Source organism: Natator depressus, chromosome 11 (assembly GCF_965152275.1).
Source record: "Natator depressus isolate rNatDep1 chromosome 11, rNatDep2.hap1, whole genome shotgun sequence".
Lineage (NCBI taxonomy): Eukaryota > Metazoa > Chordata > Testudines > Cheloniidae > Natator > Natator depressus.
The window spans coordinates 32,169,703-32,195,689 of record NC_134244.1 but is presented as its reverse complement, the minus strand read 5'-3'; the positions used below and the strand labels follow the sequence as shown (position 1 = coordinate 32,195,689).

Sequence of the window (25,987 nt, the reverse complement as noted above, 5' to 3'; positions counted from 1 at the left end):
ATAGAAATCAGTTCTTTCAGACATTTTCTTCTTGCATTTCTGTTGTTCAGAAATAGTCCCATGTCCTAAACTGGAAAATATTAGTCTCTTAGACACATAATATGGATCTATGCTTGAGTTTTTGGAGGAGTAAAACCCAGATCTGACAGACTGAAACTTATCTAGTTCATAAATGTGATTTTCTGTTTATGTATATTTAAGTCTCTGTTGTGATGGTTGCATGTTAATCTTTGATTTAGATAAATGTCTGTTTTGTAATTTGCTCAGTATCCTCCTCTTGGGAATACTAAATCCATGAGAGTGGGCTTTAGTTCAGGGCTCATTTTATTACTGAATCATAATATTGCCTTGGGGTAACATCTCCTATTCTCCTTCTGTGGTCAGAGAGTAAATCACTGTGCATATGTTATATATGTGCTTATTTCACATCTGTTTGTACAGTTTGTCATCTTCTGTCCTTTTTTATTATGCTTTTTAAGCTCCATATTTAGAAACAGTTCAGTTTTTCACTATTTTTTCTATATCATACTGCAGTTAGAGATCAAAACTTCAGAGTATTACATTCCCTAAACTCAATCCTTTATTCTCTTGCTTTTCAGATCTGGGAGCGTTAAGGATGGTTCCTTGATGGCATGTGCGTTTTCTCCTAATGGAAATCTCTTTGTCACTGGATCATCATGTGGAGATTTAACCATTTGGGATGATAAAATGAGATGCTTGTACAATGAAAAAGGACATGATCTTGGTGTCACCTGCTGTGATTTTTCCTCACAGGCAGTTTCTGGTTAGTTACTTTAATATTTTAAATCCTTTTTCATATTATTTTTTCCTCCAGCTCTTGCTTTTATTGATAACTTTTTTATCATCAGTGCTCAGGGCTGAATAGCAACTGAAAGTGTTCTTGATGTTTCAGACTACTCCCAGTGCCCCGCATTTGCCCTTGTGCTGGAGTTGATGAAGAAATGTTCTAGGAATTTAAGTAGGTGGTTGTACACTTCATAGCTTGTGTAGACCAAGCTTATTGCACACCCCAGAGGTTCTTTGAATTCCTCTGTTTCCTGCACCCCCACACAAGCTCCCTGTGTGCTACCCTCCCATCCCCCATTTTTTGGGGAATTTCCTGCAACTGCCCCCACATTCTCTCCTGCTAGGGATTGTGTGTCCCCCTCATCTTCCTATAGCAGGGTCCCACATTCTCCCCTCCTCCCATACTAGTGGCTCTGTGTACACCGCTGTTCTCAGCACCCCCTCATGTCCTCCATTCCCCTCCATGGTAGGGGTTCTGTCTGACTTCCTTGCTCCCTAGGTCAGGGGCTGTATGTGTCCCGCCATACCAGGTACCCACAATCTGTCCCCTGTCAGGGTTCTGTGTGCTTCATTCCATCTTCCTCTCACTCTCTCATCCTCTTCCCCCCGCACCCACCATGGCAGGGGCTCTGTGGATCACCCTCCTCCCGTGCCAAGCTCCCCCATTCCCCTTCTTCATGGAAGGGGTTTTGTGTGTTGCCCCATTTCCCTCTCCCCCTACAGCAGTGTCTCCTCTTCTTCCCCATGGCAGGGACTCTGAATTCTCATTACTTCCTTTCCCCCATTTTCCTCTTCTCCACCATTCCAAGGGCTCTGCCTCCTTCTTCCACCTCCCCTCCATTCCAAAGACTTTGTGCCCCATTCCCCCACCCCTGCGTGCCAAGGGTTGTGTGCATGCCCCTTTCTTCCATAGCACCCCATACATTCTCCCTCCCCACTATTCTTCTTTCCGTCTGGGAGTGAAGTCATTCACAGGCTAACATGTTAAACTCTGTTGGGAGGATGAGCCGAGATTAGATGGATATTGTTATGTTGGGAGGTGTTAATGGGTGCCATCAACCAGTTGTTTGATCTATAGACAGTTGTAAAGGTGCTTGAGTCTGTAGCTGTGCTCAAGAGGAGCTTCGTGTGCCTCCCATTTTGATTTTCCAATTTTCCCCAAAATCAGTAGGGTTCAGGCCATTAATACCTAGAACATTACCTGAAATTTTGGAATTGATTGGATGGGGCATTCAAAGACTATCATGTTACAGACAGATGGATATACTGACAGGCTAACAGAAAAATGCTGTCAAATTGAGTGTAAGGCCTTTGCAAGCTCAGCCAATAAGCAGTCCAGCATATTTATAAAATCATTGCTGATTATATTAAGTTAGGGTCTATATTAATAGACCTCCACTAGCCGGATAATTAAACTTGGCCAAGTACAGGTAGGTATGATAGTTGGGGCAGAGGTGGGTCCAAAAAGCAGAGTGCTGGAATTTTGAACAGACTATTGTCCTTGAACGCACATAAGGGATTCCCTCTTTCATATAAGCTTCTAGTTAGCAGGTGTTTAATACATTTGAAGCTCCTCTGCCCTCTAGCTGCAGAGGGAGGGTGGGGAAGGTGGCCCTTTCTGTGTTCTCTGCCCTATAGAGGCCCTGATTGAAGAAAGCACTTAATTGGATGCTTAAGTCTCATTGATTTCCCATTTATTATTTTCCTGAATCAGGGCCAGAGTCTCCTGGCTGCCCTGAGGGAGGAGGATCTTTGCTATCGTTCCTATTCCTTAGAGACACCACTGTCAGAAGGGAATGTCTCTGCTATTCTACCTCTCTATTACCTCTCTAGCTACTGTGAGAAAGGGAGGGAGAAAGGGTTTCTGCTACTCTACCCCATCCTCCTTCCTCCATTTCGGTTTTTCTTTAAGCAGCAGAAACAACACCTTGAAAGTGATATATTTATAGAAACATAGTGTAGACTTGATGCAACCATTACAGGACATCTGGTCCAGTCTCCTGCATTGAGGCAGGACTAAGTATTATCTAGACCATTCCTGACAAGTGCTGTTCTTTAAAATCTCCAGTGATGGAGATTCCACAACCACCCTAGGTCAGTGGTTCCCAAACTTGTTCCACCGCTTGTGCAAGGAAAGCCCATGGTGGGCCGGGCCGGTCGCGGCCGAACCTGCAGATGTGTCAGGTAAACAAACTGGCCCAGCCCATCAGGGCCTTTCCCTGCATAAGTGGTGGAACAGGTTTGGGAACCACTGCCCTAGGTAATTTGTCCCAGTGTTTGATTACTCTTACAGTTAGTAAGTTTTTCCCAATATCTTACCTAAATCTCCCTTGCTGCAGTCTAAGCCCATTACTTCTTGTCCTGTCCTCAGTGGATAAGGAGAACAATTTATCACCTTCCTCTGTATAACAATCTTTTATGTACTTGAAGACTGTTATCATATTCCCCTTCAATCTTCTCTTCTGCAAACTAAACAAACCCAAGTTTTTCACTCTTCCCTTATAGGTCATAGTTTCTCAACATTTAATCACTTTTTGCTCTCCTCAGGACTTTGTCAAGTTTGTCCACATCTTTCCTGAAGTGCGTTGCCCAGAGCTGGACACAGTATTCCAGTTGAGGCCTTAACAGTACTGAGTAGAGTGGAATATTTACTTGTGTCTTGCTTACAACACTCCTGCTAACGCATCCCATAATGTTTGGTTTTTTTGCAACAGTATTACACTGACTCATTTAGTTTGATTTACTATAAGCCCTGATCCTTTTCAGGAACACTCCTTCCTAGGCAGTTATTTCCCATGTTGTATATGTGCAATTGATTATTCCTTCCTAAGTGTAGTACTTTGCATTTGTCCTTACTGAATTTTATCCTATTTATTTCAGACCATTTCCTCAGGAACATTTTGAATTCTAATTCTGTCCTCCAAAGCGCTTGCAAACTTTATAAGTGTACTCTCTGTGCCATTCATCCAAATAATTTATAAGATATTGAATTGAACTGGACAGATCCCTGCAGAACCCCACTTGATATGCCCTTCCCATTTCATTGTGAACCATTGATAACTACTCTCTGAGAACACTTTTCCAGCCATTTGTGCAGCACTTTATAATAGATTCATCTAAGCTATATTTCTGTTTTGTTTACGTGAGAAGATCACGTGAGACAATATCAAAAGCCTTATTAAATACGAGATAATCACATCTACTGCTTCCCGCCCAACCACAAGGCTTGTTACCCTGTCAAAGAACAATATTAGTTTGGCATGCTTTGGCTTGATTTGTTTTTGACAAATCCATGTTGACTGTTACTTGTCACCCTATTTACTTCTAGGTGATGACAAATCGATTGATTATTTGCTTCATTATCTTTCTGGGTACCAAAGTTAAACTTCCTGGTCAGGATTGCACTTATTCCCTTTTTTATAAATAGGTATTTTACTTGCCCTTTTCCAGTCCTCTGGGATCTCTCCTGTCGTCCGTGAGTTCTTATTATTTCATGATCACTTTCATCCAAGATGCCTTCCACCTTCAGCCAGTTCCTCCTTGTTTTCAGAATCAAATCTAGAATAGCCTTTTCACTGGTTCCTTTCTCCCACCTTCTGTAATAAAGAAGTTGTCTCCACTGCATTCCAAGAACTTGTTGGATAATCTGTGCTCTGCTGTATTACTTCCAAACAGATGTCTGGGTAGTTGAAGTCCCCCATCATCACCAAGTCCTGTTTTGGATTATTTTGTAAGCTTTTTGTTTTTGTTTTTAAAAAAAAAAGCTTCATTCACCTCTTCTTTCTTGTGAGGAGGCTTAAAGTAAACTCCTACCATGACATCACTCTTGGCTTTTTTGCCCATTTTATCCTTTCCCGGATATTTTCAACAAGTCTGCCTACCACTTCTATCTCAACCTCAGTGCAGGTGTATATACCTCCTCCCTCTTTTCCCTGCCTGTCCTTCCCTGAGCAAGCTGTACCCTTCTATACTTATATTCCAGTCATGTGAATTATCCCACCAAGTTTCTGTGGTGCCAGTTATGTCATAATTGTGATTATTCACTAGTATTTCTAGTTCTTTCTGTTTATTCCCCATACTTCTTGCATTAGTATACAGACATCTAAGATGTTCGTTATAGTTCCCCTCTATATTCCCACTTGTATCTCCTTTGTCCCTGCCATGATTGCCCATGTTTCCCCCAGATTTTGACCCTTCACCCAGGTCGCCATGTTTTGGACTTAACTGTGGGGTTTTGTTTCCTGTCCAACCTAGTTTAAAGCTCACCTCAATTGGTTAGCTGGACTGTATTTGAAGATACTTTCCCCCTTCTTTGATAGGTGGACCCCATCTCTGCTCAGCAGTCCCTCTTCTCAGAATAGCATCCCATGGTCAAGGAAGCCAAAGCCCTCTGGGCACCGCCATCTGTGTAGACATGTATTCACCTCCAGGGTGTATCTCTCTGCCTCGGCCCCTCCCCTTGACTTGAAGGATTGATGAGAGCACCACTTGTGCCCCCAGTTTCTTCACCCTCACTCCCAGAGCCCGGTAGTCATTTCTGATTTGCTCAGTGTCATACCTCACAGTATCATTAGTGCCCACATGGATGAGCAGCATGGGGTAGTAGTCAGAGGGCCTGATGATCCTTGGCAGTCCTTCCATAATGTCTCAGATACAGGGCCCTGGCAGGCAGCACACCTCCTAGGATTCATAGATACACAACGCAGGACACAGAATCTCACCCACCCACTCCTGCGAAAAACCTCTCACCTATGTCTGAGCTATTGAAGTCCTCAAATCATGGTTTAAAGACTTCAAGGAGCAGAGAATCCTCCAGCAAGTGACCCGTGCCCCATGCCACAGAGGAAGGCGAAAAACCTCCAGGGCCTCTTCCAATCTGCCCTGGAGGAAAATTTCTTCCCGACCCCTAATATGGCAATCGGCTAAACCCTGAGCATATGGGCAAGATTCACCAGCCAGATACCCAGGAAATAATTTTCTGGGATGCCAGGTCAGGCAGGCAGATGGATGTCTCCATCCTCCTTAGAGTCACCAACCACCATCACTTTCGTTTTCTCTTGAGAGCGATGGCTGCAGTCCTCCCAGCCATGAGGGTGAATGACTGCACCACCACCATCTTTGAGGGACGTTCCTCATCCCTCAGGACCAGGGCAGCATACCAGTTTTTCATCTTTATTGACAATGGGTTTGGAGTAGGGGTGGTGCATTGCCTGCTGCCAGAGGTAACCAGCAGCCAGCTTCCTCCGTTTGAAGGAGCTGTTCCCTCTTTTCCTGGCGGTTCATCTGCAGTCCTCTCCAGCTGGATTAGTTCCTCAACCTTGAAGTCTCCATATGCATGTTTTCAATGAATTTTTCATTTTCATGGATGCTCCTCAGCCTAGCCATCTCCTCCTGTAGCTCTCCCACCTGCTCCCTGAGAGATTCTACCAGTAGACACCTTTCATGCAGGATGGTCTTCCCAGCCTGGCTTTCTGTGACAGGGAAGTGCAGCCTGCAATCCCTGCGAATCCACACCCAGGATCTGGGTAGGGCAATCCATGGTCAGAGTCTCTGTCTCCATATAGATGCAGGTGAAGGCTCCAGGAGCAGTGTTGGCATTGGGGAGGCGGCCTTTCCACATCGTGCTGATTTTATTCTTTCTCCCTGCTACAAACTCCCTCTCAAACTCCTCTGTTTGCTGCCCCTTGTTCGCTAGCTCCTCTTGGTCACTTAACACCTGGCTTTTAAGTCCTTCTCTCCTAGGTCAGGCCTGCCCTCTCATTCTTGACAGTTTCACTGCTTTCTCCAAGTTCTGAGTAGCAGCGGTGATATTGACCAGTCTTGTTGTTTTTCACTCTGCTGTTGCTTGGCATTTGGAAATGTCTGTCTGCAGAGTCAGAGCAGAACTGGATTAAGTTTTTTCAGGGCCATAGGCACAACACAATGTAGGGTCCACTGTGGCCGGACCCTCTGCTTGAAGTGACAGTGGTCCTCATCTCCATTTAAAGAGAGGCAGAGGTGGCAGCTGGCAGGCCCCTCCTCACTGGTGCTTATTCCTGCAGCCAGGATGCTCCCATTGGGGTGGTGAATAGGCTAAGACAACTACTCCTGCCACACATGCATTTCTTTACTGGGGTATTGTTGGTCGCATAACGAGTCCTATAGTTAACACCCCATTGAAATATGTGGGGCCATTCAAACTTCTTAGCGCCATTGTCAGGCTATCTACAGATTTAGGCAGACACCACCACATCCATTATGCTGTGTTCATATTTTCAAACTTTTGCTCACAACCAAGAGGGCTAGAAACTTTTAAAAAAAAATGAAATCTGAGATGCTGACATAATTGCAGGAGCTGTTGCCCTGGGCATGGGCCTACACTGCCTGTGCCTTGGTCCAGCCCTGAGAAAGACACTACACTGATTTTCATTCTGTTCACATTTGGAAGGTTATCTTTGGAATGGCAGTAGCTAGAAATTTAACTTTTATTTATAAATGAAAATTTAAGTTCTACAGAAATTGATATCTTCAGCTTCTACACTTGGCAGGGAAAGTGTTGTACTTGCCTTAAGCAAGTAGATTTTTCATATCCTACATCAAACCAGGATTCATTGCAGAATTTATGAGGGATGGCTGTGAAGAGATGTGTGGTGTAGTTGTGTAAGCATTGAATTTGTACAGCAGAGATAACAGTAGTTACCTAACCAGCAGAACTGTACAAATAGAAATGAAGGAGAATCCAGAAGAATGACAAAGGTGTGAAACCGTTAAGTTCAAAAGTATCTGGCAGGTTAAAAGGCTAACATATTTCATAAAGAGCTAGAAAACCCCATAAATAATAACTTGATTTTGTGGGAGGCCATAGCATGAAACAGGAGCCCTAGTTTCAGTGACAATTTATTAGCATGTAACCTGCCTTAATAATCTTATCATTTTGTATTTCTGCTTTGTAGATCTGTTTATAAAGCCAAGGTTCATAGTTTTTTTTTTTGTGTGTGATCTTTCATGTAGTGGTAAATAAAGTTCTCTTTTCAAAGTTCACAAATATGCCAGGCACTGTTTTAGTGAAAAGAAAAGGAGTACTTGTGGCACCTTAGAGACTAACAAATTTATTTGAGCATAAGCTTTCGTGAGCTACAGCTCACTTCTTCAGATGTATGCACTGGAAAATACAATGGAGAGATTTTATATACACAGAGAACATGAAACAATGGGTGTTACCATACACACTGTAATGAGAGTGATCAGGCAAGGTGAGCTATTGCCAGCAGGAAAGAAAAAAAACCTTTTGTAGTGATAATCAAGGTGGGCCATTTCCAGCAGTTGACAAGAACGTGTGAGGAACAGTAGGGGGGAAAAATAAACATGGGGAAATAGTTTTACTTTGTGTAATGACACATCCACTCCCAGTCTTTAGTCAAGCCTAATTTAATGGTGTCCAGTTTGCAAATGAATTCCAATTCAGCAGTCTCTCGTTGGAGTCTGGTTTTGAAGTGTTTTTGTTGAAGAATTACGACTTTTATGTCTGTAATCGAGTGACCAGAGAGATTGAAGTGTTCTCCGTCTGGTTTTTGAATGTTCTAATTCTTGATGTCTGATTTGTGTCCATTTATTCTTTTTACGTAGAGACTGTCCGGTTTGGCCAATGTACATGGCAGAGGGGTATTGCTGGCACATGGTGGCATATATCACATTGGTAGATGTGCAGGTGAACAAGCCTCTGATAGTGTGGCCGATGTGATTAGGCCCTATGATGGTGTCCCCTGAATAGATGTGTGGGCACAGTTGGCAACAGGCTTTGGATGTAGAAGCCCTCTACACCAACATTCCACACAAAGATGGACTACAAGCCGTCAGGAACAGTATCCCTGATAATGTCACGACAAACCTGGTGGTTAAACTTTGTGACTTTGTCCTCACCCATAACTATTTCACATTTGGGGACAATGTATACCTTCAAATCAGCGGCACTGCTATGGGTACCCGCACGGCCCCACAGTATGCCAACATTTTTATGGCTGACTTAGAACAACGCTTCCACAGCTTCCTCAGCTCTCGTCCCCTAATGCCCCAACTCTACTTGTGCTACACTGATGACATCTTCTTCATCTGGACCCATGGAAAAGAAACCCTTGAGGAATTCCACCATGATTTCAAGTGAGCTGTAGCTCACGAAAGCTTATGCTCAAATAAATTTGTTAGTCTCAAAGGTACCACAAGTAGTCCTTTTTGCGGATACAAACTAACACGGCTGCTACTCTGAAACCTGTTTTAGTGAAGTATCAATTGGAATTTTTAAAAATGCCAAAAAATAATAATTCTACAGTAAGCATGTTTCATACTACCAAACAGCATTGGTTACAGTTAAGGATAATATATTACAGAAAGCTCTAACTATCACCTGCTGCAAAGACACAGAGAGACAGGAAACATTTGAGAAAGCAGAAAGTGATCACATGCTCCTGAGTGAAAAGTTAGCGATTGATAATACCAAATCTATCAAGTGTGTGTCCATTGAAAGGTGCGCAGTAATAAGGGGAATAATTTCCAAGTTGTGAGGGACAGCACTGAATTACTCTGTCATGATATAAGAAGGGTTTTGATGTTTAAATAAAATCTCTAAACAGGGGAAAGACTCCCACAAAATTCAGTTATGAACTAAGAATTACTTACACCCTTGCCCCTGTGATTTCCTTTCCCCTAAAGTGGATCATGGTTTCAGAAACAAAATATGCCAAACATTACTTTGTAGATTTAAAAGTTATGCCACCAGTAATGCTACTTCCTGTTAGTTCTGCCTTATAAGAGAGAAATGGACAAGAAAATGTGCATTTCCCTGCATGAGAGTACAGGGTTTCGTTTTGTTTTGTTTTTTGGCTGGTCCCAATGATTTAGTTTGAAAACTGATTGTAATTTTTTTAAATGAAATGTTATTGGAATCTTATTTTTTTCCTCAGTTTTCTTGCTAATATTTGAAACTTTCAGTGTTACTAACAGCCTTTAAAAGGTTGCAAAGCTCATAAAAGCAGTGCTTACCAGTACAATGAAAAAAGAATCTTTTTTTAAACTGGGTTTCTTCACCTTTCTAATTCAAAGAACAATCTATGAAACCAAAGTTTCTGATTATTCTTTACCCATTAGGCTATTCATAACAGATGACTCTGCTATTTTCTTTAAATTGGATTTAGTTATGGTTAATTAGAATCTTAACACTTCTTTTCCCAGAAGATATAGATTTTAATTGCTGTGGAAAAAATAAGGTTTGATTTGATAAATTGCACTTCTTTTGTTATATTTAAATAATCAGCTATGTTAAGTGGGAGGTTGTTTTTTCCACAAGTTAGTGTATAAAATATATGGTTTAATAGCTTACATTGTGGTTTAGGATTTCTACAATTCAGCACTTTTCTTTTCTCCTCTAGAATCTTGTGTTGAATCTTTATTTCTGTTGATTTAGATTTAATTTTGATTTTTTTTCCAAGTTGTCTGTTTCTGTGACATACGTTATCATTATAGTTTTTCTTTTCATTCTGACAGTGATGCACTGTAGATAGTTTTCTTCTCATTTGGGAAAACTACTAAAAGCCATTCTTCTGTTTCCATCCTGCCAAGTACATCAAATCATCATTTTTATTTTTTTTTTTAAGATCAGGCTTGACAAAGCCCTGGCTGGGATGATTTTAGTTGGGGATTGGTCCTCCTTTGAGCAGGGGGTTGGACTAGATGACCTCCTGAAGTCCCTTCCAACCCTGATAATCTATGATCTCACTTCCCTGTGGTTGTTTACTAATTGGCTTCTTAGAATTGAATCCACTTTATAAATAGCTCTTGCTTCTCATCATGGTAAGAATTGTGTAGTTAATCTGCAATTGCAGGATAGAGAACTGCATGCTTTTGTTTCTATTTAAAGTCAAGCATTCTAGCTTTAAAAATCTCAGTAGTGGAAAAAGGAAATATTGAAAATGAATCCCAAAAGCTACTAGAAAAACATGCTGAAAACAGAGTTAGTAGCAATGTTGTTACTGATCTGTAAAACGAAAAGTATGCATAATTTGTTCTATACGTTCTCATTTTAAGTGCTTTCTTTTCGTTATAATTTATTGATGGAGAATAAAGGTGTTATTTCCCTGGGGATTTGATAGAATACAGTTGTTTTTCACAACTCCTTTCATATTCTAGGGAATCCCAAAGTGCTTGACAAACAAAACTTAATATCTCTTATAAGGCTGTGACTTCATATAAAATTGTGGGCCACCCCTTCACGTCAAGTCAGAGTTTAGTATGGCCTTGTTTTTGCTGGGACTATGTCTTCACTGCCCCCTAAATGTGGTTTTTTTGAAATGAGATAGCTTATCTATATTAGTTATATTACTGTAAACAAAACAAAAAACCCCACACCTGTTTTGGCAGCGAAGACTTAATCTAGGAAAAGAGATGTGTTCTTAACATGCTAGCTAACATGAGGTAACGTTAATAATATGAGGTAAAATTCTAGTGAAGAAAAGGAAGTTTGTAGCATTAACACAAATTAGCATTCTGAGTTGAAGACCGAGGGGGAGCCTAAAGTCCCTCAACCTGCCTTCTGCTTACTTGGACTTAACTCATGTATGTTAGGGTAAAGAACAGGGTAAAGAACACACCTTTTTTATCTAGGGAAGATAAGGCTTCTGCAAGCATTGTATAAGGCACTTGTTTATGATTGCTATTGAGGGAAATATGATGGGGAGCACTCCCTTCCCCACATCAGCAGTTGTAGTTTGTACAGTTATTGGGTTTCTGATGTGGTGTTTCACTGACTGGATTTCTTGATATTCGGGGAGGGCAGGCCACTGACCATTATGTACTGTTTTTAAAACAAAGATTATGAACGTTTCTCCCCTCCTCAATAACTGCTCCTGCTTTAGGGTTTGAGCCTTCAAAGTGTGTTCTGGCCCCAATCCAGCAAATGACTTAAGCACATTCTTTGCTGGATCAGAGCCAGTGTACTTAACACATTGCAGATTCAAGCTCTTGGATGTTAGTATGGCACAGAAGAGACAGAAACAATAAGAGTTAAAATATTGGGCAGATTCTTTCCTGCACGATATCTTCACACAGCATGGGAGATGGACGGGGGAAGCCTCAGAGAGCCCTGTTCTGGATTTGTGATTCCCAGGACCGGCCCTGTCCCTGTCCCTGCTTAGAAAATCTGGTGGGCAGCAATGTATTGTACCTTTGTCACAGGGTACTTAAAAGATTCTGTGCTGATGGAGGATTACTGTGGCAAAGAGGAGGGAGGTAGCAAGACCCAACTGCAGCGCCAAGCAGGGAATACCCATCAACGGGGAATTCTCTGCTGGACATTTGCAACCCATTTATGCCATCTAAGTGGAGCCAAGGGGCCATAAACCAGATTGAGGATCTGGCCCATTGTCTGATTGTACCTAATAGGAAAATAATCCTAGGCCCAAACTGCAAAGATTAGATACTATGCAAAACTTGTCTTTAAGATGTTTGGATCCAAGGCTTTGGGTCAGCCCATTGTACAGATAGAGGAAAGCTGCAGAGTTCAAAACTGCATCTGAGTTTATGCACAGTTCATGGATTTTGGATCTGAGGTTGTGATTTGGACCCAGTTCTAATGAGAACTGGTCAAGAATATCTTTATTTCTGTGTGACAGATTACCCTAGATATGCTTCCATTATTATGGAGAACTAGGATTAAATTTTGTTCTGACTTACTGATTGGGGTGTGTCGGGTTTAATTCAGAGCAGGAGTTTAGCTGCTATGTAGGTCATGGGAGTACATATTAAGGCTCTATAGGAGAAAGTTTCATCTGGTTTTTCCAAAATGTAAAACAAAGTTGGGCAAAGGAATAAATGTAATTTGGTCGTCTGGGGTCACTTCTCTGATTTTTCTACATTCTCCACAATCTTATACATATACACAGGTATCACTCCTTCACGCCTCCCCAGAGCTGTACCCAGCCATTCTCCCTGGGAAAACAGACCAAATTTTGGAGACATGCATACTATCTTTGCATTGTTAACTATCCAGTTAAAGTGCCATTTTTATTTAATATCACATGAAAATCTGAATTAAACAAGGCTTGCATAAGGGCAGGAGAAAGCCGTTAGGCTTGGTACCATTTAGAAGTTATAAACATATGCTTCAAATTTCCTTCTCTTGAAGTTTTGGATTTTCAAATGTAGGTTTTTACTCCCAAAACCCATTGCATACAGATTGGTTTTGAAATGTCAAGGTTTATGTCAAATTATGAGTGAAAGATTTATACAAAATTAAAATTTATGAAAAAGCGAGACATCATCTTAAATGAGGCACAAAGTTTTAAAGATTAAAATAACACAAATAATATAACAGTTGCCAAGGAGACAGGTATTTCCACAGTCAGTAAAGGAGCGTTACCTTTTTTTAGATTTTTCAGCCATCCAAACTGGACTGCATTCAGCACCTTCAGTAGACAAATTAACTAGCTAAAGGCAGAGTTCCACCCTCCAATATAGCTCCCACTTACGTTGTTGAAGTTACCTATTCAAACACTAGTGATGAGTTTGGCCCATTATTTTTTAATGTACAGAATAGCAGTTATATACGGTATTTAAAACAAATTTGCTACCAAGCCCTCAGTCAGTGCTGATCGCTTCTTAGTATTTAGGAGCAGTTTTATCATACCGTTACAACTGCCTCACACACTGCTCAAAACCTTAGAATACTTAGAAATGGAATGCACTCATTGGCATTGTATATTTTAAAAGGGCAAACTTCTTTCATGTGCACTGTTTTAATTGTCTCTTATCTGTAATAACTAGAGCAGCTTTTCTCAAACTGGTACTGGGTTTGCAGTCAGTTGGTACATAGGTTCATTTATAGGAATATGAACATGTAACTAAATTGATTACAGTTATGAAAATATGTGAAGTATTCTTGAATTTTACATGTGAACATTAGGTTTTAAAGTTTGAGAACTGCTGACCTGGAGAGAACATGCGTATAACCACGTTTTAAGGCTCTCTGGTTTCATCCAACACAAAAAAGAAACAGCCTTTATTATCCATTTTGATCAACCCATCTTCAAGTAGTCAATAATTTGAGTAGTAGGAGGAAGGAGAAACGAAAACAAGACTGACAACTATGAATGTACAGAGTATCTTTTGAAAAACAAAAAACAACCCCACAGTTTTGTATTGCAAGGTTTGTCACAAAATTGTATCATCACAGTAAATTGGCAGTAGAATCTGTTTCTAGAGCTCTAACTTCTATATAAATCACCTTTTTCAAATACAGCAGAAGCTTGCTAATTTGTACTAATGACTGGTAGGCCCTTTGTGAATTACTGAATTTTGTGAATAAGCACACTAGAAAAAATGTGAGATCTGGTTAATGGTTTTACTTCTTTGTATTCACTGTACATTTAATTTGAAAATCGAAATTTCTGTCTGTAAGGACCATGTTTTTCCTGGTCCCCTTGTCGTATGGTATCCTTCTTAGGTAGATATTTAACTTAGATTATCATAGAAGTGTAGAACTGAAAGGGACCTCAATCGGTCATCTGGTCCAGTGCCCTAATCTCTCTGGTGCTTTAGTCATTTATTTGATGATTGTATTTTAGATTTAATTATGATTATACCTCATAGTATTTATTTTATAACAATATAATTTGTTAGTTTGTGTGTGGCATATATTGTAGAAGTTACGAAGTCTTAGAAAAGGCTTTCTGCACTTAAGTCGTTTCTGTAAAATTGGAACGGAAATTGTTTTTAGTGTGTGAATTATAAATTTGGGCCTACTGTAAATGAAATAATATATATTAATCCTTTGAAAACAAAAATGTTCATAAAACCATTGCAGTTTCCTGTTTTGTGACTTTTGGTGGAGGGTTGTTTTTTTGTTTTTGTTTTTTTAATATATTCTGTAGGACTTTTAAATCCTTTACAAATAAATCAGATCAAATACACATCGAAGCCACTCTTTTTTTTTGTTGTTGTCATAACATCACAAAAAAAGACTTTTTAAAAACTTTAAATAATGTGCAGATGCTTTCCTGCATTGTAGCTCCACTCGGCCTGGGAGGTGAAGGGGGAGCCCTCAGGGAGAAATTAAACTATCTTGTATGGCTGGTGGTAGTCTTTAGCTTTGCCTGCTATCTCATTTTTATTGTCACAACTGCTCAGTTTTGGATTTCTTCCACCTGTATTATTCATGAAACAACATTTAAATATGATATCTGCTATATGATTTAACTTGATTGCAAAATCATAACATTAATTTGTATAATTATTTTATCAACCCTTTAAAAAGGTATTAGGAATGTGGAAGCTAATTTTCAAATTGAAATGTTAGAATTGTAACCTAGTGTACTGGTCTGTCATGTTCTTTTCAGTGCTTCTGGTCCCCTTTAAAACATTTTCATTTTATCAGATGGAGAACAAGGATCCAGATATTTCCGAATGGCATCTTGTGGTCAGGATAACCAGATCAAGCTTTGGCTTATTTCACTGGCTGATGTCTTAGGTATGTATAGCAATAATTTTCTTTTTACTCAAAATTAATAGCTGTTTAGTTACAATTTAGTGCAAATAAGCTCATATCTATCAAGGTTATAGGTACAAAGTTAGTGAGACTAATCACATGCTTTTAAAGTTAAGCTCCTGCTTAAGTGCTTTGCTAGAGTGGAGTCAGAGGTTCTCAACACTGTGCAGGATCAAGCCTTGCTTAACTCCTCTATTTATTAAAGTTTTTAACTGATGTACAGTAACCAGTTAAAGTATGTTACAAATCCACAGAATAGTTCATACATAATTATGTTACGCATTTTATTATGCAACAATATTTTTTATTTGTTGGAAGCTACCAATAATTTGTTTGAGTGTAGAACTGTTGAAAGGTGCTAGGTTGACATGCTTGGAGACCAGAGTCCTCTCTTTATCTCTCCCAAAGAGGTACAGTCCAGACAGTGATGGTATTAACTACCCCAGTCCTGAGCTAAAGTTGACCGTCACTAGGAGTGACTCATTTGTCCATTGAATCCACGACATCTGCTAAAACTGAAACAAGTGTGTCTGCTGTGGGGTGGTTGCTTTGTGATTTAGGTACCAGTCCAGTAGAAGTGGAACTGAGAGCTCAAACTATTTTCAATAAAGGGGGGGGAAAACCTTCCCTCCTCTTTTCTTTGTGTTCTGTACATATGTGGGCTGTATGTACGTGTAGTTATTTAACTGTATAGGAATATAATTATAAATTCCATACAAAAATCTATTTTAAAAGAATATTAAGATTTCAAAGTGAAGCAGCAGAAGTGAGGAAATACTAAAGTTAAGGTTGCCTATGTAATCCTAATTACCCACTTCTGTGCATGCATTATGGTCTGAGGCCAGATCCATGAGTCTGCTTTGGTGGCACAAAACAGCTACAAAGCCAGTTTATCCAGGAATTCTAAGCAGAGTAGGACCATAATAACAGCTTCGTGTCCACCCTTCTTGCACACTATATGGCGCAAGGGACCTGGCCAAAGAACAGAGAGTGTGGTTGGAGGGTGTCCCTATGCCCCAATGATCCAACTGGCTTCACTTGATTACAATCAAGCCCTCACATTTTCAGTCCTTTTAAAGTAATAAATCAAAACATTTTTAAAAGGAAAATGATTGGTTAACAAGTTTAGAAAAATCATGTTCTACTTTTTATAATTGTGTTTGTAGGTTGTGAATTAAAATATGAATGCACATTGAATGGACACTCTGCCCCAGTCCTGGCTTGCGCTTTTTCCTCTGATGGGCAGATGTTAGTTTCAGGGTAAGCAGTTTCACTTAATTTTAGTTATTTTAAGTTTTACAGTAGATGTCTGTGCTTAGATGAACATTTATTTCCCCCTTCTGAAGTGGAAATTGAGTTGTTTTTGTTTTTAAGCACTGAAGTTAATTCAGAAATTACTAAGGAATAGGATGAGAGTGTTTGGAGTGGGGAGAACTCAATTTCAGCTTTGGTGTATGAAAAGCTTTTCTGGACACTTATCTGCATTATTACATGAAGATAATATAAACAGTGGCCTAGAACTTTAAAAAAAATCACTTTGTTTTAAAATATTTCCTTTGTAAAAATTATATACCTACACATGCACACACAGTTTGAAAGTGATATATGTATTATAATGATGTTCTAGAATCTGTTGAAATAAGACTTATAACATTTAACTACCTAAAGGAATTCACTCTCTTTTTGGGGGAGAAAAACACATGCAAAGTGTTTATTTCTGGTGCTAGATTTCTGTACTTTTCCAAAAATTTACTCATAATATTTGTGGGCACATCAGAAAAACTCAAATTTATGTATAAAACCTGTAGATATATGTACAAATTCACAGTTTGCATGTACAAATGCTAGTGTTCTGTGCAAAATACAATTTTTTTAATTGCAAAAAGATGTGCTTATAAATATTTCAGGCATATTTTCTGATATTTCCCCCCCATGTGAATATTGAATCAACAGTACTTAAGATCTACCTACTGTTTAAAAGAATATTTTATAAATATATTTCTCTTTTACAGTTCACCTTAATATGTTTGTAGAGGGTGGATTCTTCTGGTGTTTAAGCAGTGTTCCCTTATTTATATGAACATCTTATTGATTTTAGGGTTTTTTAAATATATCGGAGGCAAAATTCAAATGCCCTCCATGTTTTTTCTATAATAGCACAGGAGACCAATGGAATCTACCACTCCATGTCAACAATGGGTAAAATAATTCACCCCTGGGGAGTTACTTTGTAGCAATGACTTTTCTGTTATCCTGTATGATTTGCAAGGTGGGATACGCATAGGCTTAGGGTTTTAATGCTGTTGTGATAAGTGAAAAGTGCTGTCTATTAAAGTAATGTAACAATTCTCTCAGGATACATAGGACTCCCTTGGTACCATGTTTCAGATGGTTAACCAGTTAAAGTTTTATATTCCTAGTATTAGTGAAAGATTTCACTAATTAGCATCAGTCTTATTGGTTTTGGTTAAACGACTAAACTCTGCTGCTGGAGCCTCGCCAGCTGCCGGGGGCGCGGGGCTGGCAGGCAGACCACGTGTAAAACGTGGGGGTGCTGCAGCACCCCTTGAGCCCATAATTCCCCACCTATATGAACTGCTTAATGGTTAACACTTTAACCAATAGAATTTTAAACCCTATTTACATCTCTAACTAATGCTTTCATCAGGAATTAGCAAAAAAAATCCTAGACTGGTGTTGAAGCCTCCTGGCAATGTAATTGTTCCTTCTAGTAGAGTCAGTATTGTATAAAAATGTGAGGGTGGGAGAGAAAACAGCTATGGATAGTTTTACAAGAAAGGAAAATTTTAATGTTTTGGTAATATTAAATTAAATAACCAATATCGTGGTGGGATCAACTTCCTTATTTTCTGTATTCGAACACTGGTTTTTTTTAAAAGAAGAAAATGCTAAGTAAGGTAGAATATTTGTAATCATTCATGTTTTTATATATTTTAATGACATTATGCATGTTTTTATTCCACATTGTAAGAGATAATTACTTAACCTCTTGTAAGCTGTCAAAGTAGCAACTTGAAATAATTCCAGCAATACTTCAGTCATATGTCCTTTTAATTTCCATTCTATTACCAAAAAATTCTAAATTAAGGAAATGATTCCTTTAAAAAAAAAAAAAGAATGTTGTAGATTAACCAGTAATTAAAGTCATAACAACAAATCCCAGAGGTCAATAACTTTCTTTGTCATTTTTCTTTGTGGTGGTATTTGTTTTGGGGAGTCAAAGGTTCTTTAATTCTCTTTTTTGATATTTTATTTTTGGATCACAAATATGGGAGGAGACTGGGGAGGCAGAGTAATGGTGCTGGGAACCAGACAGGGAAGAAAGCCTAGGGCAAAGGGAGACAGAGAAGTGGTGCTGCTGGGTCAAGACAGTAATTGGAAATGGATGGTAGTTCTCCTATCTTAGGGGTGAGGACATGCCTCTCTGAATATGTCTACACCGCAAAGAAAACATGTGGTTGGCCTGTGCCAGGCTGCTTGGGCTTGTGGGCTGAGGCCTGGGCTTTAGGACTCTGCAGGGCGGGAGAGTCCCAGAGCTCAGACTCCAGCCCGAGCCCGAAAATCTGTTCAGGTATGAAACAGCCCCACAACCCAGCCCGTGAGCCCAAGTCAGCTGGCACAGGCCAGCGCAGGTTTTTCTATACTGTTTAGACATACTGTCTGAGTAGCCAGGGAGAGGCAGTCATTTTTGTATGCCTTAAAGACTGACTTTTCAACCTGAAATTATCTCACATACATTGACAGTGGAATAGAGGGGAAAGTCAGAAGACAAACTAATACACAAGATTTGATACGATTTTTTGGGGCCAGGTTTTGGGCCAGTTGCATTATTTTTGAGGGTCTGATTCATGATTTTTGATCTTTTGAGGTTGGCATCCAGTCTGTATAGCTGTACTCAAGAAGAACTGTATGTGCTGAAAATAAACCTATAACTCTTTGTATTTGGATAATTTTACTAAAAATAGTGATATTTTAACTATGAAGTATTTTATATTCCGTATTGAGCCACTTCCTCTAGTCTGCTTTGCAGATTTTCAAGGTCCAAATTGAAGCAGAAATACTTGGAGGGTAGGAGCATAGGTGCTGGAACTAAGGGTGCTGAAGCGGTTTCCATCATATACAGGGTTCACAGTTTGGTTCAATCGCTCTCAGCACCCCCACTATAAAAATTGTGCCAGTACTCCTGGGTAGGAGAGCCCACACAGTCAGATTTCACAGTGTCCACACAAGGTTGAGCCAACCTTTGCAGCTACTCCCTATACAGGAGCATGGAGGGGACAAATGTGAATGAGCTATTGGTGTGATGGTAGCATGGCCAGTGGATTTATGTACTACACAGATATACTGCCTCAAAAACCTATTGGACTGAGAGGAGCTGTGGGCTTCAGCCACTACTCTTCCCGCTAGGCTGTACCTCAAGCAACTGTATAGGTGTTAAGGGCCTACTTCTAGATTTCAGTGAAGAGGATTGCTATGTCTAACATCTGCACAGTTGCTGCCAGCAAATCTTGTCTGTTTAGACTTTCCTTATGGGACAAAAATTTGTCCCATAGTTTTTAATTATACAGTTTATCTCATCTCTTTCCATGTCATCATTTAATTTAATGTGTTGTTTTTTTTAAAGATCTGTGGACAAATCCATCATAATACATGACACTGTAAGTATTGTGTAATTCAAGATCAGTTTACTGAACTTTTTTTTTTTAGTTTATATCCCTTCACCTAAAATGTTGTCTTCTCAAGACAGAAGAATAGCAAATATGACCTGAAATCTTCAGTGTGTATTTTTTTGGAGTAGGAGTGAGGAAAGTGTTCGTCCATATCAAAGTACAGAGACTCTCGTGCGCGCCACCTTTTTCTACACTTCATTCTTTTCTTTTCTTGGTACTGTACAACCGAATCACGGTACTGTATACGTATGTATCTGCACATTCAAGTGGATGAAATTTGTAAGTCTTATGTGTCATATCATCAAAAGCATGCAAGATTGCAGTTATTGATACAGGGGGAAAAATTGGAGTTTCCTGAATCAGTAATAGTTGTTTTAGGAATCCTTTAGTATATTATATGTACAAACATGGGCAATTCAAGGGGAGTGGTTAAGAAATAATAGCATTCTTTAATATCATACACTTTTTACATCTTATTGCTTAGACTCATTGCTTCACAGTAGGAATAATACCACTGAAAACTGTGGTAAAGCCTTCCTAATTCATCTGTACATAATATTTAACTTTTGTCTTTCACAATATTAAAATTACTAATCTGTCTTCCTGAGCGTGAAGGATAAACACATTTTGCCTATACAGTTACAGTGGTACAACTTTTGTGTATAGTCAACACCTAAGGTTGAATGTGTTTAGGAATTCTTGTCTCACATAGAAGTGTAATGGTCCCTTACGTATTCAAATGTCAGTTGGTTTAAAGTGCTCACCCAGACCTGAAAGAATGAGTCCTAATCAGAATATGAGCAAGGTGACACCAAAGGCATAATTTGGCCCCAATATTTTTCCTGTCTCCTCACCAGTGTAAATTCACAAATAAGTGAGGTTACTCTTGATTTATAGTGGTGTAACTGAGAGCATGATCTGGACCTGAACTTCCCGGGAACTACAAGACATAGGAGAGGAAGCGTATTCACTCATTAAAGTCACAGAACTGGGAGATGTGAATTCTATTTCTGGTTCTTAAACAGACTTCCTATGTGATGGTGGGCAAATTACTGTGCCTGTGGGGCTGGATCATGCCAGGCCTTCCCTGGGCGCTGACTGCTGCTGAAATACTTTTTGGACTCTATGCTTATTGTGACAGCAGCCGAAAGGTGATGAGGGAGGCATCTCTAGCCTCCCAGCAAATCGGAGTCTGAGGGTGTGTCCAACCAGTCATATAGCCTGTACAAAATCGAGCCATACTTGGTTTAGAGAGGAGAAGAGCTCTTGGCATTTGCCTCATGAGACCTCTGCAAGCAGATGTCCCAGCTGACCATGGCCTCACTGGGTAAATTGTGGTAACCAGGCTGGGATGGATTGTATTTTCTTTTTCTTCATCAGTGTCAATATTGATTTATAGTGAGGTTTAGAAAGATTCATTGCTTTCTTTAAGTTATCACTTCATTTAAAAAAAAAAAAGCATGATTGCTGACTACTTAAAGAAATAAATTATTTGTTCCACAGTTCTGTTTAGTCCTATAATGTTAATTGGGAGATAATTCTCAGATAAATTGTGAGATCTGAATAACAGGTAAATACCAATGGCACAACCATGAGAATATTTTGCTGCTTTCATGTTCTCAGAATCTTCTGAGTGTATGGAAACATAGTTAAGAAGCATATGGAAAAACAGACTTTCAACCTTCTGCATCCAAATATGAGACAATAAGAAAATGAGAGATACAGAAAAATAGTAATGCATGAAGTTTAATAATGAATGTGACAGGGAAGAAATTATTTGACAGAATATTTTTTTTAACCTTGGATTTTTGTTTAAACATTATGGGGAAAAAATCTGATGTACTTTATAGTAATAACAGTGAAAGAACAATAGGTCTGCATCGGATGGAGATAAATTTCAGTCCAACATAAGGGACATATCCCTCATGAGGGACAGTTCAGAAGTATGAGAGGAAAAACAGGAAAGTTGACAGGTCAATTAGAATAACTTGTTTTTGTTTTTTTTTTTTTAAATTCTGACAATGTCTGTGAAAGGAATCATGCTACACTAAAGAGAGACTCTTAAACATTATTTAAAGGATTGGGATCGTTGATTTGTTTTTGTGAATGGCAGCATCTAGTGGCCACATATGCAAACCACAGTTGCATAATCCTTGTGATGTTACAGACCCTGTTTTTTTTATTTAAAGGTTGCATCCTGAATTCTATTTGAGTTTCAGTTATAAGTTCACTGTGATACGTTATTAATTCTAGTATTTTGGAAGAAATGTTTTTTTATTCTGATGAATAATCAGCCTATATAGAATTTTAGAAATGTCAGTTGAATATATTATATTTCTGTCTGCCAGGTACATTGAGGGACAGCTGTGTGTTCTAGTGGGATTGAACATGGGGCTTCAAGTCAGGAGATTTGAGTTCTATTCCCAGGTCTGATGCTGACTTTCTGTGTGACTTTTGGCACATTATTTACCCTCTTCGTGCCTCAGTTACACCGTCTTCAGAATTGAAATCATTATGCTTCCCCATCTTTGTAAAGTGCTTTGAGTTAAAAATTGCTATATAAATAAAAATGATTAACTGTGATTTTTATTTCTGTTTGACCTAACAAATGCAATACTTCTTATTTGCAGAAAACTGGGAGCATCCTGCACACTTTAACTCAGCATACCAGGTGTGAAATCCATATAATCCTATATTAACCAAGTAAAGTATTTAATTTGTGATTTTAAATTTCAATTATTGAATTGCTTTTGTTTCTAGATATGTTACAACTTGTGCCTTTGCACCAAATATTCCATTACTTGCAACAGGTTCAATGGATAAAACTGTGAATATCTGGCAATTTGATCCAAAGCAACATTGTGCAGGTAAGTACATGCATTTTTTAAACCCACTCTTTTTATACTTCCAGTATGATATAGTTGTAAACCTATTGGGAGATGCTATACAGACTGCTTTACCCTAGTATGTGCTCAGTGTGTAATCTTAAATAGTATAGGCCCAACATTTGACCTTTCTTAAAATTGTTATTTACTATTGGGAAATGTCCTGTATGTCGGAAAAGGAAGAAAAAATCTTTCAAATGTACCACTCCTTCTTTAAGGAAATTTTAGACCTAAACAAAAGAAGTGTTTTCTCTTGCATCTCTTTTTCTTACTCTCTGGGCAGCACTTAACTGACCAATATTATTCCCAGAGCAACACACACTTTGCCAGTGACACTTGTACACAAATAATATGAGAAACAGAAAATACAAGTTAATTGCAAGCATAGTTGGCAATAGGAAAAAAAATATATTTGCTAATTAATATAGACAAAATAAGTCAGGAAACAAACATTCTAGCTCATAAAAGCTATGTTACAAAGGTATACCAAGAGCAACTTTCAATGCACAAGAGCAGTTCTGTTTTTCTTATATCTTATTTGAAATTTTCCTTCTCTACTTGTTTCCAAGGAAGTGGACTGGAAGATGAACCTAAGATGTCTATTGAGAACTGGTCAGAGGAAGAGGTCTCAGTCTGGCTTTGTGCACAAGGTTTAAAAGACCTTGTTGGGATTTTCAAGATGAATAACATTGATGGCAAAGAGCTGCTGAGTCTTACAAAACACAGTCTGACTAACGACTTAAAAATTGGTAAGAATGTAAAGGCAATAAAATTGTAATCTTTTATAGGAATTTAGGAACTTTTAGGGTGGAAGGAGGTCAGGAATTCCATGTAGGTATATCCTCTCCTTTAAGTTTACAGTTATCCTGCCACTCTATTTTTTTTGTTAAATACAGTACATAGCCAAATACTGTTGATACTCTGTTCATCCAAAATACTTGTGTGTTTTTTGGGTTTTTTTTAAGTTTTCCCATCCCTAGAGACAACAAATGTACAACAATCTTGCATTGGCAGGGAGTGGACTAAGTTTCCTATTCTATAATTCTCAACTCTGAAATCTGAGGTGGAAGAAAGTAATTTCAATTTCTTTACACACATACATGTTGTGATAAATGAAGTGTGTGTGTGGGGAGGGGGGGCATAGCTCCCTTTGATGGACACCCAGCCAGTCAGTTAGCTGTAAAATCCCTCTTCGTAGCTGTTCTCTAATTGCTTTACCTGTAAAGCGTTAAAAAGTCCCCCAGGTTAAAAAATAAAAAATGGGCACTTGACCAAAAGAGCCAGTGCGCAGGCTAGAACTTTTTAAAATTGGGAAAGAAACTTTCCCTTTGTTCTCAGGAGAAGGAAACACGGAGCAGCAATGCTATAAGCAGGAATGCTGTGTAAGGCTTGAACCAGGTATAAAAATTCATCTTCCATACCTAGAAGAAATCATTGGACAGGGCATATTTAAATAGATGCGATTAGGTTTATTTCTTTATTTTGGCTTTGGATCTCCTCTGTGCTAACCCCAGATGCTTTTATATTGCTTGTAACCTTTAAGCTGAACCTCAGGAGAGCTATCTTGATGCTTAATTTTTGTAATTGTTTCTTTTAAGATCTAGCAAAAAGCCTAAGTTCCAAATATATTTCCTTTCTTTTTGTTTTTAATAAATTTTACCTTTTTTAAGACCAGGGTTGGATTTTTGGTCCCAAAGAGGTATGTGCATATGTTGTTTGATTAGCTGGTAGCAACAGCTAAGTTCCTTTATTTTCTTTCTCAGCTCTTCTTTGAAGGGGGAGGTGAAAGATCTTCAGGGTACCCCCCAAGGAGGAATTTCCAAATGTTCCTTCCTGGGTTCAAGGGTTTTTTTGCATTTGGGTGGTGGCAGCGTTTACCAAGCCAAGGTCAGAGAAAAGCTGTAACCTTGGGAGTTTAATACAAACCTGGAGTGGCAAGTATTAATTTTTAAAATCCTTGCGAGCCCCCACCTTCTGTACTCAAAGTGACAGTGAGGATTCAGCCTTGACATGTGTACACGCTATAGTCAATGATTCTAGCTAATGTAAGCAGTGAACTGTTCTTTGTTGATTTTTTTCCTGTCAGTCTAAAGAATCTGTGTGTGTTTGAAACATGTAGAGGCCATCAACCCTGGATTTAGTTGTGAATTATTTTGGGTGGAAGATACTGTAATTGAAAGAAATCTCATAAACAAAAATATGTGCTTTTCGCTAGATTTTTTTTCCGTTAGCCATAGACGTTACGTTAGTTTCTAAAGTTAGTTAGTAGGGATTAGAAGAAGCTTGCTTGGTACAAGTAGTTTTTAAAACTATTAATCAAAAAGATACCTGGTATACAGTCCTACAGTTTTATGCCAATAAAGTTGGGAGCTATATTGCAGAAGTCTGCCCAGAGGAAGTACTCTTCTATCAGGGCTGGGCTGTGGATGTCTGGCATGCCCAGTCAGCTGCTGAGTTGTGACTGGGGACAATAGCAGGGCAAGCAAGGTCAGAAAGCCGGGAAGTCAGGGTTGGGCACTAGCATGTCAGAGTTGAACCAGGTCAGGATACCAAGAAGTCAGGGCTGGGTGCCAGGTTACAGATAACAATCCAGTAGTGAAATCAAGCACAGATCAGGGTCAGAGGCCGGAGTCTAGGGTCTGAAGCAGAAGTAAGCAGGCAGGCAGTCTTGTTGTTGCTCAGACAGCTCACCATCATGGCTTCCTAATTTATATACTGGTATTGGCCAGTCAGTGAGCTGGGAGTGGCCTCTGCTTAGGCCCTGTTGGTGGTACTTCCTGCTGAGCCTAGCTTTGCAGGGTCCTCCTATGCACACCTACCTCTAATGGCAATGCAGAGGCGTCAGTGGCCCAGAACCCCAATGGGCTCAGATTCTAGCCCTACAAGTTCTTACATACATATACTAATTGTGAGAGGCCCCAGGGTACAATTTGGACTGTTGAATCATTGTGCCCCCTTAACTCTCCAGTCTGGTGTGTCCTATGCCCTGCTTTGCAGTGTGAGCTGCCACTTGGCCCACTCACCCCTGCCTCTAGCGTGCAAGTCACCCCCAGACAACTACTAGAGTGCTATGCTCAGCCACTCTTGAATTACAC

At 39.3% G+C, this 25,987-nt stretch overlaps 1 protein-coding gene across 1 annotated transcript in view; it reads left to right on the top strand.

Annotated features, from left to right (window-relative positions):
• The window catches only part of WDSUB1 (WD repeat, sterile alpha motif and U-box domain containing 1), a 68,053-nt gene that overhangs the window by 12,279 nt on the left and 29,787 nt on the right, over positions 1-25,987 (top strand). The window contains exons 3-9 of the mRNA XM_074967414.1: positions 600-784; positions 15,206-15,298; positions 16,483-16,576; positions 19,962-19,995; positions 22,638-22,678; positions 22,768-22,874; positions 23,462-23,641. Of these exons, the coding sequence (XP_074823515.1) occupies positions 600-784; positions 15,206-15,298; positions 16,483-16,576; positions 19,962-19,995; positions 22,638-22,678; positions 22,768-22,874; positions 23,462-23,641 (734 nt within the window). The remainder of the gene's footprint in view (positions 1-599; positions 785-15,205; positions 15,299-16,482; positions 16,577-19,961; positions 19,996-22,637; positions 22,679-22,767; positions 22,875-23,461; positions 23,642-25,987) is intronic.